Raw genomic sequence first — 14,078 nt, 5'->3', positions numbered from 1 at the left:
TTCAGTCCCTGCTGTTTCACAACTTCGGACTTAAGGGCAGAGAGGGCCCAGCAGTTTAAGCCTCTCACTAATTGCTGCTTTTAGCTGGTATGATCTCTTCCTGAAAATTCTGTGGGTTCAGTCAAGGCTTTTGACTGTTGGTGATGGGATTATTCAAAGCCTTAATTAAGTTCCTGCCTGTTCAGTGGGCCAGGTGCTGGGTGCTGACACAGACCCAGGCCCCTAAACTCTCATGTCATACCTGTGGTTCACCCTTCACTCTTCACTCTCATAATACATCCATGATGTAAGTTTCATAGGCATTTTCTGTGGTCTAATTTGCTGGAGGTGTGAATATTTTAATTCTTTCTGTGTGTCCATGTCCATTTATTATCTGGATGAGCTTATACTTGGAGATGGGACAGAAGATTCATCTTCAGTGAATTCCTCAGGATCATTGGTTTCTTTGCTATTATTTTCAGTTTTTAAATCACCAGCTCTGTCCTAGTCATTTATCCTAGGAGAATTTATTTATGTAGAAGAAGCTGCCTTGAAATAGGGCAAGAAGTTCAGAGTGATGGGCTATAGGCAGGCTGGCAATCATAGGAAGCATGGAGACAGTTGTGTTGCCGAATCAGCTTTGTCTGCCTTGAGGAGAGGAACATCAGTCCAGCAGGTTTCCTTAATTTCCCATCCTTCAGGCTCAGCCTTTCCCAGCATTGATTTTGGTTACTCAGTAGGATTCAAAGAAATACTTATGGACAGCCCCTTCATCTATTATTCCCAGCCCCAAGGATTTCTCAGCTCACTGCTCACATCTTTGTGTATCTTTCCAACTCCCCAGTGTCCTGCTGAGCAGTCCCCTTTCACCCGGGCTTTAGTGTAATCCTGGTTTCTCTCTCTTTCTTTTTGGTCTCCCTCCATTCTCATCAGGAGCAGAGCTTCAGTTTCCTGTCTTGCCCAGCTCAGCACTACAGCTGTGTGGCTTGATGTCTTGCCCAGCTCGGCACTGCAGCTGTGTGGCTTGGCAGTGTGCAAACACGGACAGGTCCACCCAGGTACAAAAGACATGCAGGAGATCATCAAAAACAGGAACATCACCCCGTTTCTACCTCTTACCAAGCTGAGAAGGCAGATGTGTTGCTCTGAGTCTTGTAGGGGTATGGAGGCCAGAGAAGCTGACTTTGCTCTGGGCTTATACCCTGGTAGCCTGTTCCAGGCAACCCGGAATTGACTGCAAGCCCTTCACACACATCAGAGAAAAATCAAAAGATAGGTTCGATCCCCGGGTCAGAAAGATCCCCTGGAGGAGGGCATGGCAACCCACTCCAGCGTTCTTTCCTGGGTAATCCCATGGACAAAGGAGCCTGGCGGGCTACAGTCCATAGGGTCACAAAGAGTCAGATGCAACTGACGTGACTGAGCACGCACCCCCTTAAGAATGTTTCACTTTCAGTCATTAAGCAGATCTCTAAACGGCACCAGATTCTGAAAAACTTCCCAGCGTGGCAGGCAGATATGACATGGAGCAAGCAGCCGCCCGCCTGCAGCCCAGCTTTCTCCTCACCAGCCAACACACACAGAATGAGCCCCCACTCCTTTTAAAGGTCTTTTGAGGCCATAAAGGCTCTTGGGGACATTTTATGGAACTGAAGCACAGTTTTACTAGTTTAAATTATTATAGGGTTTATGGTGACTCTATCTTTATTTTTATGACAAGTTGTCAGATATGCCCTTGATTTATTTGATCCTAAGCTTTTGTTTAAGAATACAGCCTCCAATTAAATGTGGTTACTGTGGCAAAAAATATGATTCTCCTTCGAATGACCCTCTTTGGGGCCATTTCCAAAAACTCATTATGGTGAGAAGTCAGAGCTGCCTACTCATAGTCACAGGCATCTCTCCTTGTGGTAGCTCAGTTTTCCCTTATGGAGGATTAGAGAGTATTAAAGCTGTGGGCTGGGCCCAGGGGAGACTGGAAAGGGAAGAAAGAATCTTCCCCCAGAAGCTAAGCGGGTCATTATTTATTTAATCCAGACTACTTCAGGGATAGAAGGGACCTGAGGCATCGAGAACTGTTTTCTCATCAATGAAAGGGAGGAATTACAACCTGAAGAGGTCAGGAAGCCAAGCCAGACCTAGGACACAGGCCTGGCTGTTATGTCATGTCTTCTCTGACCCACACTGGCTCTCCTAGGGATGTCTTGGGCACATGCATGGCACCCATCCTATCTGTCTTAGGCCGTTAGGGTATTTCTGTTATGACAGAAATACAATAGATGGGGTGGTTTAAACAACAGAAATTTATTTCTCGCAGATTTGGAGACTGGAGAGCCCAAAATCAAGGCCCCTGCAGATTCAGTGTCTGGGGAGATCCAGCTCTTGGTTCATAGATGGCCATCTTCTTGCTGTGTCCCCACATGGTAAAAAGGAGTGAGAGAGCTCCCTGGAATAGCTTTTGTAAGGGCACTAATCCCATTCATGAGGGTCCCACCCTTCTGACCTAATTACTCCAAAGGGCCCGCCTCCCAATATAATCACATTAAGGGTTCGGATTTCAACATGAACTTTAGAGAGCCGCATTTAGCCTATGGCACTGTCCTTTGTTACTCCAAGGAAGCAGCCCTAGACTTGCTTTTAGCATGCCCATGACCATTGACATTTTCCCCAAGTGGGGAACAGATATTGCTTTAATGTAGGGAAGGTTTAGGGTCTATAAGGGAGAGACATTTATCAATGCTTTAGGTTCTATAGTATTTATCTTACCAAAAACATAAATTTACAGTGAGGCACAGAGAGACAGCTACTCAACTGGTAGAGCAAAATTGTGGCCCCAGGTCTGCCACTTAGTCTTAATAATGCAAATCATTCGCTTCTCCAGGCCTCTTTCCTTAGCTCTCAGGGCTTAATAATATGACTGGCCTTGCATGCTGTCACAGACACTCTTGGTACCCCACCCAAATCACCTTCACCAGGCTGCTACACCTGCTCCCAGTTGCTCTGAGTGTCAGTTAAGGGCTTGGCTTCCTGAATCCTTATCTCAGGTTCTGCTTCTGCTTCCCAAGACACTGCCATTATAGCACTGCAAGAATCAAATAAGATTCTCTGTGTGGAAGACTCTGAAAACTGAAGTATCACTGGGCTTTTATTGCAGTTTTGACTGGGCTGTAAAAGTCCCAGCTGTGGCTTCTTGGCAGAAGGCCCGTGATGAAGGCAGATAAGACATCCAGGGAGGGCAGGGCTGCTGTCACACACCCAAGAATGTGAGTCTGGGTTTCTCTTCTTTCCCCACCTAGGAGCCCAAGATAGTGGGAAGACAATAAAACTTGAAGCTGAGTAATTTTTAGGTAAGGTTAGGCAGTGATTGAACAAGTTTTTCCATATTGGAAGGGTAAGAATTGGAGCTGCAGATCATTCAGACCTTGGAACAGAAAAAGGTCATAGAAATTCCTGCTTTTGCTTCAGACGCAGGGTGTACAAAAGTCCATTGCAAACTGCAATGCCACTTCTAAGTGGCACTAGTTTCAGCATTTAAAAAGAAAATCCTTGGATACTTACTTTAATATATAAAGGCACTGCAGAGGTGGATTTGGTGGTGTGGGGTGGAGGGGAATGTCTACGCGTGTAGAAAATGAGAGGAAAATAGAAGGGGAAATAGGGGTCAGTGTCCTCAAGGTCTGGAGCGCTTGCAGTGTCCCTGGTTAATCATTGATGCCTCCAGCCCTGATGGCCTCAGAGCTGGCACCACTGCAGGGGGCCAGAGCACTTGCTCATGGAATGCCAAGGATGCATTTGGTGAAGTTAATGATTCACCACCTCCCCCCAGTCCCAGGGCCCTGCATCCCTTTCTCTGGCACTGACAGAAGGTTACCCGATCATTTTCTGGAGGTGAGGCTGGCCCTGCCTAATAGGGTGGAGGAAAGGATGATGACTCACAAATTCACTGTAAGACCAGACTCCCAAGACACTTCCTTCTGTAGGAAAGTTTCTTTCCTTAGCTGTTTCCTGAAGACAAGCTTCACAGAGAAAAAGAATGTGCTACTAGAGTGATTGTCTGATATTCCTTGGCATGAAGTTTTGTGCCAAGAGTGCACCACACGATGGCATGTTTTTACATGGATATGTGGCATCTGCCACCTGCAGACATGCAGAATGCTTATTTGTGTACCACTTTTAACTTCAATTCTAGCTTTAGGTACCTTGAGAGGTTCCACAGATTAATAAATGGTTGTGCTATACATTTATTATGTGCATGTGTGTTAAGTCACTTCTGTTGTGTCTGACTCTTTGTGACCCCATGGGCTGTAGCCCACTAGGCTCATCTGTCCATGGGATTTCCCAGGCAAAAATACTGGAGTGAGTGCCATGCCCTGCTCCAGGGTATCTTCCTGACTCAGGAATCAAACCTGCATCTTCTGTGACTCCTCAATGCAGGCAGCTTCCTTACCACTGAGCCACTGGGGAAGTCATATATTCATTATACAGACACACTAATATGAAAGGAACACATGTTTTCATTTAAATTTTTTCTGTTTTACAAAGATCAAGGGGGTTATTTGCAAAAATATCAGAAAATGATAGTTAAGTAAAAGGAAAAGGAGCAACCCAGAGGTGATCTCTTTTTGTTTCATATCACAATAGACATTATGATATGCATGTGGTCCCCTTCAACCCCATCACCCTGAGATAGGATATGTGTGCTTGGCAAGGCTGCAGTGGTCCAGGTGTGAGTGCACAGCCACCTACCCTCCCCTTGCTCCCATGTGCTGATAAATCATCCTCTCTGACCTCGCTGAGGCATGTGATCAGGATTATAGTTGCCAGTCACTGAAGGCTTTCTTTGTAAATGCAATTTGGGGTTATCCAGTGAATCTGGGTTTTGCTGCATCTGTACCCATTCTCTCTTGTCTTAGAAGTGGATACGTGTGTAAAAGCTACTGCTGCCACCTATTTGCAACACCAACAGTTTCTTTCTCAGGAGGGTTCTATGATGTCTTCTGTGCATTTCCAATGCTAAAATCCCCCAATTCAGGGTCCCAGGGCTTGCACTGATGGGCCAGTCTGAGCCCTGCTCCTCTGAAGAGAAATCCATTCCGAAGGGCTGATTGAATTTCTTGGGTTTCAGGGCCCTTGGGGAACTTTCTCTGAAACTCAAAGTGATTTCTTTTCTTGGAACTTATCTCTCCCTGCATTTCCTCCTCATTGGGGAAACATCTTCTCTCTGAACAAGTTGCTATGAGGCTCAGATATGTTAAGTATTTAGAAAAGTGCTTAACACTTAGCCCTCAGAAGATGTTAGCTGCTAACAATTCGTAGAGAGAGTGGTCTCGGGTAGCACTGCCTGATAGACACATCAAGCAAGGCACATATGTAGGTGTACCTTTCCTAGTAGCTACTTTAAAACACTAAAAAGAAACAAGTGAAATTACTTCTAACAATATATTTTATTTAACCCAATATGTCAAAGTTACTAACTTTTCAATATGTAATCAGTGTTTCTAAATTATCGAGGCATTTTACATTCTTTTTTCTTACTAACTCTTCTGCTTGTGTAATTTACACTTAAACTTACGGTGTGACTCAGGATCAGCCACGTTTCAAGCACCTGGTCACTGTGTGTGGCTAGTGGCCGCCGAACTGGGCAGCTCAGATCTAGAACCTTGCTACCCAAGGTGAGTTCTAGGGACCAGCAGCCTCAGCAGCATCTGAGAGCTTATCTGAATGGCAGAATCTCAGGCCCACCCCAGACCTATAGAAGTAGAATCTGCACTTTTAAGAAGTATCTGTTGCTTGTTAGAGTGGGAAGCGTTGGTCTAGAATCCCCATGTTCAGTCCCCACCCCTGGGGTTCTGATTTAATTGGTCTAAGGTTGGACCTGGGCACTAGTATTTGCTTTGAATCTCCTGCAGTGATTCTAATCATGCAACCAGGCTTGAGAGACATCTGTGTGGTGGGCTCTGAAGCCAGGATGCCTGACTTGGCCACTTTCTATCTTCAAGGCCTCAAGAAATCTACCAAAACTCTTCATCTCAATTTCCTCATCTCTAAAATGGAGATGAAAGTAATATTTGTTTCACGGGCTGCTTATGAGGATTGTATCAGTTAATACATGTAAAGTACCCAGAACAATACTTGATGCATAAGAAGTACTCCTTATATACAAGCTCTCACCCTTTCTTCTTTTCCTTGAAGGTTCAGGGCTACCCAGAGCCCCAAGTGACATGGCACAGAAACGGACAACCCATCACCGGTGGGGGCCGCTTCCTGCTGGACTGTGGTACCCGGGGGACTTTCAGCCTTTCGATTCATGCTGTGTGTGAAGAGGACAAGGGAAGGTATACCTGTGAAGCCACTAATGGTAGTGGTGCCCGCCAGGTGACAGTGGAGTTGACAGTCGAAGGTGAGTCCCAGGAGGTCAAAACCCTGGGGAGAGATGAGCCGTCACTTTCCTATGGCCCGCAGCTCCTGCTTCAGCCCTCTCTTGGGAGAGGAACCCACGAGAGACAACATCCCCATATCCCTGAACTCAAGGCCTTGTCGTCTGATGGGGGAGATGTGGTCCCCGGAACACGGGAGGCATCCAGGAGACAATGTCAGACTGCACGTCACCTCACTCCCCGGCTTCAGCCTTCCCTTTGCTCCCCTCGCACTGAGACTGAGCCTGGGTGGACTCCTCATCATGGCCTCACAAGGCCCAGTGTGCTCCTGCCTGGCTCTCCAGACCCCTTTCCTTCCGCTCCTCCACTGTGGCCACTGCTTGCTTCACTGTGGTCTCACTGGCCTTCTGCTTCTCCGTGAGCAAAACCTCAGGGCCTTCGCCTGCTGTTCTCTGTGTAAAGAGGAGCTCTTTCCGCAGCCCTGCCCCTGACTTGGCCCCTCACTTACCTCAGATCTCTGCTCAGACATCCCCTCCTTGGAGAACCCTCTCTGATGTTTCATCCCCAGGGCTCTCCGTCCTCTCACTCCACCCCAACTTTTCCTTCCAGGGCTCACTGTCTCCTATTTTACTACCTCCTCCAAATACCCGCTGACTGGAAGCTCTAGAGGAAGAGGGGTTTTTATCTGTTTACTGCTGTATCTCCAGCATCTAGAAAACTTCCTGGCATGTGATACTGAACTATTTAGAGAATGAACAATGTTTATTATCATCATTATAAAGTAATACAGGCCCATCATAAAAAGCTTTGTAAAACTCAAAAAAATATATAAGAAGTAAACATACCAGCTTGTTAACACTGATTATTTTGTGGTTGTTCTTTTTCCTTTGTACTTAAAAATTTTTTTATTAACTTCAAAAGTTCTAGGAAAACATTTGGCTGTAAGTAAAACTATTCCTTTGTGGCTGGTATATCTCCGACATGCTAAAGACACTCCACCAGTGAGAACATTTCCAGTTCAGGCCACGGGCTGCTACTTAATGGCCTGACATCTTAAAGGATGTGGGCATTCATCAGACCCTCAGAAGTATAACAAGAGTCCCTCTACCCTTCCTAAGGGGTTATAAACCAGAGGGTCAGACTCATTTTCTCCTCTCTCAGGAAACAGCCCTCCCAACCTTGATTTCAAGGGACACTATGTGCCAGAGAAGGTTTCAGAAGGGGGTGAGGTGTACCCAGGCCAATGTTTTTCCTGTTTGCTTGCATCATGAAAGGACAGACAGGCTGTTTCACAGAACAGGATATGCATAGTTTGGATGCTTTCCCCAAATTCTTCAACTAATTGACTCATTCTTTTTAATGGCCTTCCGGTACCTGTGGGCTGGGGTATTCCATGTGGAAAGTGGTCCCTAGTCAGTCTCTGAATGGCCCCTATCTTGGCCAGTTCTGGTCCTGCGATTTCCCCTACATTACGCACCTTTCATGCCCAAACTTGAGTTAAGGCCCACAGATAAAAATTACTTTATCCTCTTGTGTTACTCACCCCAGGCTGCCATAACAGAATACCACAGACTGCATGCCTTAAATAACAGAAATTAATTTTCTCACAGTTTTGGCAGCTGGAAGTTCAAGCTCAGGGTCCAGCAGGATTTGGTTTCTGGTGAAGGCTCTGTTTCTGACTAGCCACCTTTCTGCTGTGTCCTCTCATGGTGGAGATAACTCTGGTGTCTCTTGATCTTCCTTCAAGGGCACCAGCCTTATTGGATTAGGTGTGTGTATGTGTTAGTCACTCAGTCCTGTCCAATTGTTGGCAGCCCCACGGACTGCAGCCCTCCAGGCTCCTCTGCCCATGGAATTTGCTGGAGTGGGTTGCCACTTCCTACTCCAGGGGATCTTCCTGACCCAGGGATGGAACCCTCAGCTCTTGTGTCTCCTGCACTGGCAGGTGGGTTCCTCACCACCGCGCCGCCTGGGAAGCCCTCTTGGATTAGGGCTTCTCCCTTATGACCTCATTGAACTTTGTCACGTCTTCAAAGGCCCTGACTCCCAATACAGCCACATGGGGGTGAGAGTGGGGGTGATTAGGGTTTCAATATAGGAATTTGGTTGGGGACACAGCAATGTTTAAAACATCCCTTTTCTCATTTTCTATTTGGAACTGGGGAAATGAGAAATCAGAGGTCTGAGGTTCTGGTCCCAACCTTTGCCAATAAACATGTGACTTTAAATCCCGTTATCTCTGTTTCTGCAGAATAAAGGGTTTGAATTCTCTGGTCTCTGCAGCCTGGACTAGTCCTTGTTTTCTATGATCCATTTTAAAGGAATGGAGTTGGTAGGAGTGTAATCTGTGCTCAGTCATATCTGACTCTTTTGCAACCCCATGGACTGTAGACCACCAGGCTCCCCTGTCCATGGGATTTTACAGGCAAGAAAACTGGAGTGTGTTGCCATTTCCTTCTCCAGGGGAATCTTCCTGACTCAGGGATCAAACCCATGTCTCTTGAGTCTCCTGCACTGGCAGGTGGATTCTTTACCACTAACGCCACCTGGGGAGCTATATACAACCCAGGTCACATGAAATTTTTTTTTTTTTTTTTTTTTTTTGATTCCCATCAGTGAGAACATTAGACCTGATGTCTCAACTAAGCAGGAAAAGTTTTATTAGGTTATGGTACTTGGGGAGGGGAAAGGAAAGCAGGAGAGCTGTTAACAGAATGGGAAACCGCTAAAGCTCTCAACCCTGTCCCCTCCCTTTTGGCTTTAATTTGGGGAGACCACTGAAGATGTTTTATTCTTCCTCACACTAGGAGATAGAGAAAAACCTAAAGGCCACAGCCCCTGTAAATGTGAATGGCCCTGTATTCTTTTTTGCTTCTACGTCAAAGGCCAGTTTCGGCCCATGTGTGGTTTGGGACCACCCCATTGACCACAGGCCTGAAAGAATCCACTCTGCTCCCTTATGCCATGGATAAATTGTCAATGGTGCTATGCTAGCCCAAAGGGAATCCAGCAGCGCCCCCTGCTTCTCACCAGCTTTATGTACTATGCTTTTTACTTATGCTTCATATTTAGAAAGAGCAGAGCTTCTGGAATTAAGAGTATGATTCATATGTGGAGCTTTTTAAACCTCCTAATGGTGAAGTTTAGTTGGCAGTGTTATCCAATGGTCTTGGATTTTAGCTCCACTAGAGGGCAGACACACTGAAACCATACTCACAGAAAACTAGTCAATCTAATCACACTAGGACCACAGCCTTGTCTAACTCATGAAACTAAGCCATGCCCACGGGGTAACCCAAGACGGGCGGGTCATGGTGGAGAGGTCTGACAGAATGTGGTCCACTGGAGAAGGGAATGGCAAACCGCTTCAGTATTCTTGCCTTGAGAACCCCATGAACAACATGAAAAGGCAAAATGATAGGATACTGAAAGAGGAACTCCCCAGGTCAGTGGGTGCCCAATATGCTACTGAAGATCAGTGGAGAAATAACTCCAGAAAGAATGAAGGGATGGAGCCAAAGCAAAAACAATACCCAGCTGTGGATGTGACTGGTGGTAGAAGCAAGGTCCGATGCTGTAAAGAGCAATATTGCATAGGAACCTGGAATGTCAGGTCCATGAATCAAGGCAAATTGGAAGTGGTCAAACAAGAGATGGCAAGAGTGAACGTCAACATTCTAGGAATCAGTGAACTAAAATGGACTGGAATGGGTGAATTTAACTCAGATGACCATTATATCTACTACTGTGGGCAGGAATCCCTTAGAAGAAATGGAGTACCCATCATGGTCAACAAAAGAGTCCAAAATGCAGTTCTTGGATGCAATCTCAAAAACGACAGAATGATCTCTGTTCATTTCCAAGGCAAACCATTCAATATCACAGTAATCCAAGTCTATGCCCCAACCAGTAATGCTGAAGAAGCTCAAGTTGAACGATTCTATGAAGACCTACAAGACCTTTTAGAACTAACACCCAAAAAAGATATTCTTTTCATTATAGGGGACTGGAATGCAAAAGTAGGAAGTCAAGGAACACCTGGAGTAACAGGCAAATTTGGCCTTGGAATGCAGAATGAAGCAGGGCAAAGACTAATAGAGTTTTGCCAAGAAAATGCACTTGTCATAGCAAACACCCTCTTCCAACAACACAAGAGAAGACTCTACACATGGACATCACCAGATGGTCAACACCGAAATCAGATTGATTATATTCTTTGCAGCCAAAGATGGAGAAGCTCTATACAGTTAACAAAAACAAGACCAGGAGCTGACTGTGGCTCAGATCATGAACTCCTTATTACCAAATTCAGACTTAAATTGAAGAAAGTAGGGAAAACCGTTAGACCATTGAGGTATGACCTAAATCAAATCCCTTATGATTATACAGTGGAAGTGAGAAATAGATTTAAGGGCCTAGATCTGATAGATAGAGTGCCTGATGAACTATGGACAGAGGTTTGTGACATTGTACAGGAGACAGGGATCAAGACCATCCCCATGGAAAAGAAATGCTAAAAAGCAGAATGGCTGTCTGGGGAGGCCTTACAAATAGCTGTGAAAAGAAGAGAAGCAAAAAGCAAAGGAGAAAAGGAAAGATATAAGAATCTGAATGCAGAGTTCCAAAGAATAGCAAGAAGAGACAAGAAAGTCTTCTTCAGCGATCAATACAAAGAAACAGAGGAAAACAACAGAATGGGAAAGACTAGACATCTCCTCAAGAAAATTAGAGATACCAAGGGAACATTTCATGCAAGATGGGCTCGATAAAGGACAGAAATGGTATGGACCTAACAGAAGCAGAAGATATTAAGAAGAGGTGGCAAGAATACACAGAAGAACTGTACAAAAAAGATCTTCACGACCCGGATAATCATGATGGTGTGATCACTAATCTAGAGCCAGACATCCTGGAATGTGAAGTCAAGTCAGCCTTAGAAATGATCACTACGAACAAAGCTAGTGGAGGTGATGGAATTCCAGTTGAGCTGTTTCAAATCCTGAAAGATGATGCTGATAAAGTGCTGCACTCAATATGCCAGCAAATTTGGAAAACTCAGCAGTGGCCACAGGACTGGAAAAGGTCAGTTTTCATTCCAATTCCAAAGAAAGGCAATGCCAAAGAATGCTCAAACTACTGCACAATTGCACTCATCTCACACACTAGTAAAGTAATGCTCAAAATTCTCCAAGCCAGGCTTCAGCAATACGTGAACTGTGAACTTCCTGATGTTCAAGCTGGTTTTAGAAAAGGCAGAGGAACCAGAGATCAAATTGCCAACATCTGCTGGATCATGGAAAAAGCAAGAGAGTTCCAGAAAAACATCTATTTCTGCTTTATTGACTATGCCTTGTGGATCACAATAAACTGTGGAAAGTCCTGAAAGAGATGGGAATACCAGACCACCTGACCGGCCTCTTGAGAAATCTGTATGCAGGTCAGGAGGCAACAGTTAGAACCAGACATGGAACAACAGACTGGTTCCAAATCGGGAAAGGAATACGTCAAGGCTGTATATTGTCACCCTGCTTATTTAACTTATATGCAGAGCATATCATGAGAAACGCTGGACTGGAAGAAACACAAGCTTGAATCAAGATTGCCGGGAGAAATATCAATAACCTCAGATATGCAGATGACACCACCCTTATGGCAGAAAGTGAAGAGGAACTAAAAAGCCTCTTGATGAAAGTGAAAGAGGACAGTGAAAAAGTTGGCTTAAAGCTCAACATTCAGAATGAAGATCATGGCATCCGGTCCCATCACTTCATGGGAAATAGATGGGGAAACAATAGAAACAGTGTCAGACTTAATTTTGGGGGGCTCCAAAATCACTGCAGATGGTGATTGCAGCCATGAAATTAAAAGACGCTTACTCCTTGGAAGAAAAGTTATGACCAACATAGACAGCATATTCAAAAGCAGAGACATTACTTTGCCGACTAAGGTCCGTCTAGTCAAGGCTATGGTTTTTCCAGTGGTCATGTATGGATGTGAGTGTTGGACTGTAAAGAAGGCTGAGCGCTGAAGAATTGATGCTTTTGGACTGTGGTGTTGGAGAAGACTCTTGAGAGTCCCTTGGACTGCAAGGAGATCCAACCAGTCCATTCTGAAGGAGATCAGCCCTGGGATTTCTTTGGAAGGAATGCTGCTAAAGCTGAAACTCCAGTTATTTGGCCACCTCATGCAAAGAGTTGACTTATTAGAAAAGACTCTGATGCTGGGAGGGATTGGGGGCAGGAGGAGAAGGGGACGACAGAGGATGAGATGGCTGGATGGCATCACTGATTCGATGGATGTGAATCTGAGTGAACTCCAGGAGTTGGTGATGGACAGGGAGGCCTGGCGTGCTGCGGTTTATGAGGTCGCAGAGAGCTGGACACGACTGAGTGACTGAACTGAACTGAACTTCTAACTATGTAGAAATTAACCTTTCAAACCTCGTTTTCTTTCCCAGAAACAGATGCTAATGGCTGCCCCATGGACTGTGTAAGGATCAGCACAGCACTGTCAAATAGCAGGCTCTCAGTAAATGGGAGCTTTGTGATTCAAACCTAGCATTAACATCCTAAGAACTACTCACAGAGGGAAATCCTTGCAGGAAGAGTGGAAGAGGAAGCTTTCTCCTCTGATTTCCTTCAGTAACCAGGGCCAAGAAACATGCAGTATCTCCCATGAGGGCAAGCATCTTAATGACAGGACCATTCATGACCTTGTGCAGTGGAATTAAACCCTAGGCTGAACCCTGGAAAGGGTCTGTGTAGCTAGCCCTGACGCTCATCCACCTCCAGACAGCTTGTCACAGAGCTTGGTGTAGAGCAAGGGAGAGATGCGATGCCTGCCCCCTTGGGAGCTGCTCTGTAATGGAGGGGCCATGGCCTGTTCTCTAGCCCCACACTGTCCAGAAAAATACAGTTGATCCTTGAACAGTACAGGTTTGAACCTTGCAGGTCCACTTACACAGGGATTTTTTTTCAGTAGTAAATACTACAGTACTACATGATCTGAGATTGGTTAAATCTGCGATGTAGAACTGCAGATACATAGAAACCACATGTGTATGGAGGGCTGACTATAAGTTATACATGGATTTTCCACTGTGGGGAGGATGGGCACCCCTACTCTCCAAGTTGTTAAAAGGTCAACTATATAATACTGGGAAATCCCATGGACAGAGGAGCCTGGTGGGCTACAGTTCATCGGGTTGCAAAGAACTGGACAAGACTGAAGTGGCTTAGCACACATATAATGTGAGCCACATGTGTAATCTTATGTTTTCTAGTAGTCACATTTTTTAAGTTGAAATCAATTTTGATAACATATTTTACTTAATACAATATATTTAAAATTTATCATTTCAAAATGTAATCAATATGAAAATTATTCCTAAGATATTTTATGTTCTTTAACATTTGCAGCATATTTTACATAGTAGCGCATCTTAATTCAAACCAGCTGTATTTCAAGAGCTCAGTAACAACTGGTGGCTAATGGCTACCATACCAGACAGCAGAGCTCTAGAAACTCCCATGTGAATAGGGATAAACAAGGTTTACATAGAGAAAAGAGAAAAGAAGCCCACAGGTATAAACAAGGTGGTGGCTTGTCCAGGGCAGTCACTCCACAGTGTGAACCTCGGGCATGGGGTAGAGTGAGGGGTGGGGCTGACATGAGGAGATATGCCCCTCACCCCATGCTGTGACTCTGAGAAGACCCTTTGTG

The 14,078-nt window shown here is 45.2% G+C and overlaps 1 protein-coding gene across 1 annotated transcript in view; it reads left to right on the top strand.

The window, feature by feature from the left end:
- The window catches only part of MYLK (myosin light chain kinase), a 190,334-nt gene that overhangs the window by 38,459 nt on the left and 137,797 nt on the right, over positions 1–14,078 (top strand). The window contains exon 2 of the mRNA XM_052638190.1: positions 6,172–6,379. Within this exon, the coding sequence (XP_052494150.1) occupies positions 6,172–6,379 (208 nt within the window). The remainder of the gene's footprint in view (positions 1–6,171; positions 6,380–14,078) is intronic.

This window comes from Budorcas taxicolor, chromosome 1 (genome assembly GCF_023091745.1).
Source record: "Budorcas taxicolor isolate Tak-1 chromosome 1, Takin1.1, whole genome shotgun sequence".
Taxonomy (NCBI): Eukaryota; Metazoa; Chordata; class Mammalia; order Artiodactyla; family Bovidae; genus Budorcas; species Budorcas taxicolor.
Note: the sequence above shows the minus strand (reverse complement) of the source record. Positions and strands in the feature narration are given on the sequence as shown.